This window comes from Arachis ipaensis, chromosome B01 (genome assembly GCF_000816755.2).
Source record: "Arachis ipaensis cultivar K30076 chromosome B01, Araip1.1, whole genome shotgun sequence".
In the NCBI taxonomy this organism is placed as follows: domain Eukaryota; kingdom Viridiplantae; phylum Streptophyta; class Magnoliopsida; order Fabales; family Fabaceae; genus Arachis; species Arachis ipaensis.
In genome coordinates this window covers 131,294,062-131,295,797 of record NC_029785.2, presented here as the reverse complement: position 1 = coordinate 131,295,797, position 1,736 = coordinate 131,294,062, and the positions used below count along the sequence as shown (strand labels likewise).

The 1,736-nt window shown below is 37.6% G+C and overlaps 1 protein-coding gene across 1 annotated transcript; it reads right to left on the bottom strand.

Moving 5' to 3' along the window:
- LOC107620123 (glycine-rich cell wall structural protein-like) lies at nt 517-1,310 on the bottom strand. The gene has a single exon (XM_016322340.2). The coding sequence runs from the start codon at nt 1,230-1,232 to the stop codon at nt 582-584; it is 651 nt and encodes a 216-aa protein (XP_016177826.1). The 5' UTR covers nt 1,233-1,310; the 3' UTR covers nt 517-581.

The following is a 1,736-nucleotide window of genomic DNA, read 5'->3' as shown; positions in this document are numbered from 1 at the left end:
ATGTCCATGTATAGTACTCGAATATGCATGGCCAATGGAGCTACGTGCTTATTAATTATATATATACTGTTGGCAGAAGCTTTTATATTGCACTTTTGTCTTATTTAATATTAATTATTGCAACAATTAATTAATAAAAGATAAATAAAATAAGTTCTATTCGTAATTTTTGTCTCCCTAATATTCAAGTGACATACATACGCATGCATCTTCTTATTATAAGGTTTTGGAAAAACAGTTTCAAGTGCATATTCTGTGCAATCTGCAAGTGATGCCATGTGCCTTTCATTTATGGCTGGCCTGTTAATTTAATTTAAGGTATATAACAACTCTAATATTTATATCTCATCACCTACATACTATGGCAATGATAATGTGTAGTTAACTCTAATAATAAGATGAAGGCTTAGTTTTCATGATAAAATTGTTTATTTAATCAATAATAAAATACGAATTACGTATTTGGTTCCATGAAGAGGCACTATATTGTGCATTACACTGCATGCATATGATCAAAAAGAAAACAAAAAACAAAAGAGCATTACATTTCATGCATCATATATATTAATTTATCTCACCATCTATGGTGGTGGATATCCACCACCACCACCTTCACAATAACTACCGTTGCAACCGCCAGATCCTACGTTTCCAATGTCACCCCCATGTCCACTTCCAAAGCCACTACCTCCACCAAATCCAACTCCTCCTCCACTTCCTCCTCCACCTCCTCCTCCACCTCCTCCACCTCCACCGCCACCAGATCCCCCACCGCTACCACCACCGGAACCAGCTCCAAAGCCTACACCAGAACCACCTCCAGAGCCTCCACCAGAACCTCCACCTCCCCCTCCTCCAAATCCACCACCTCCTCCAACGCCACCACCATGTCCACCTCCAAAGCCTACACCAGCACCAGCACCGGCTCCTCCTCCAATGCCACCACCATGTCCACCTCCAAAACCACCACCAGCACCACCTCCAGCTCCACCACCTCCACCACTTCCACCACCTCCACCAACACCTTTGCCAGCTCCAAAACCAACCCCGCCACCAGAACCAGCACCTCCACCCCCACCAAAACCACCACCACCACCACCACCAGCACCTAAACCAGCTCCTCCATATCCGTCAACAAGTTCGTCTTCTTTGAACCTTCGGCATTCTGCTATCCCTATCACCAAAACAAATATCATTACAAGTGCACCCACATTCTTATGTGATTGCCCCATCTTATCTTATCTTTGATTTGATTTTGGTTGTAATTACAAAGCTTCTCAAGCAGCTATATATAGAGGGAAAAAAGAACGCAGATATCTACTACCAGTCTACATACCACATGCCATTAATGCAATACTTAGACTTATAATAATGAATTTGAATCTTTTAAATTTTTATTTTAAAGAGTAGAGTGTGATTTCTTATTTTTAAATAGTTTTTTTTATTCTTTTTTATTTTATCTATGAAATAAACGGTGAAAGATCATATTTTACTTTCTAAAGTAAAATTCAAAATTTAGAGAATCAAAATCCTATAATAGTTATAAGAGAAAATTCCACTTCCCTCCCTTGCGATATGCTAAAATGACGCTCCCCTCCCTTCTATTTTATAAATGTACATTCTCTTCCTTTTTAACTTTTAAAAAATTTTCTATTTAATTCATTTTAATTTTTTTGTGTTAATTAATATTAACTTTATCCATTTTTTAAGAAAAAAAATTATTTTTTGAAAAATAA

What these genes read in the sequence shown, in the direction of transcription:
- LOC107620123 (XM_016322340.2), bottom strand. Translation starts at nt 1,232, where the DNA reads ATGGGGCAATCACATAAGAATGTGGGTGCACTTGTAATGATATTTGTT.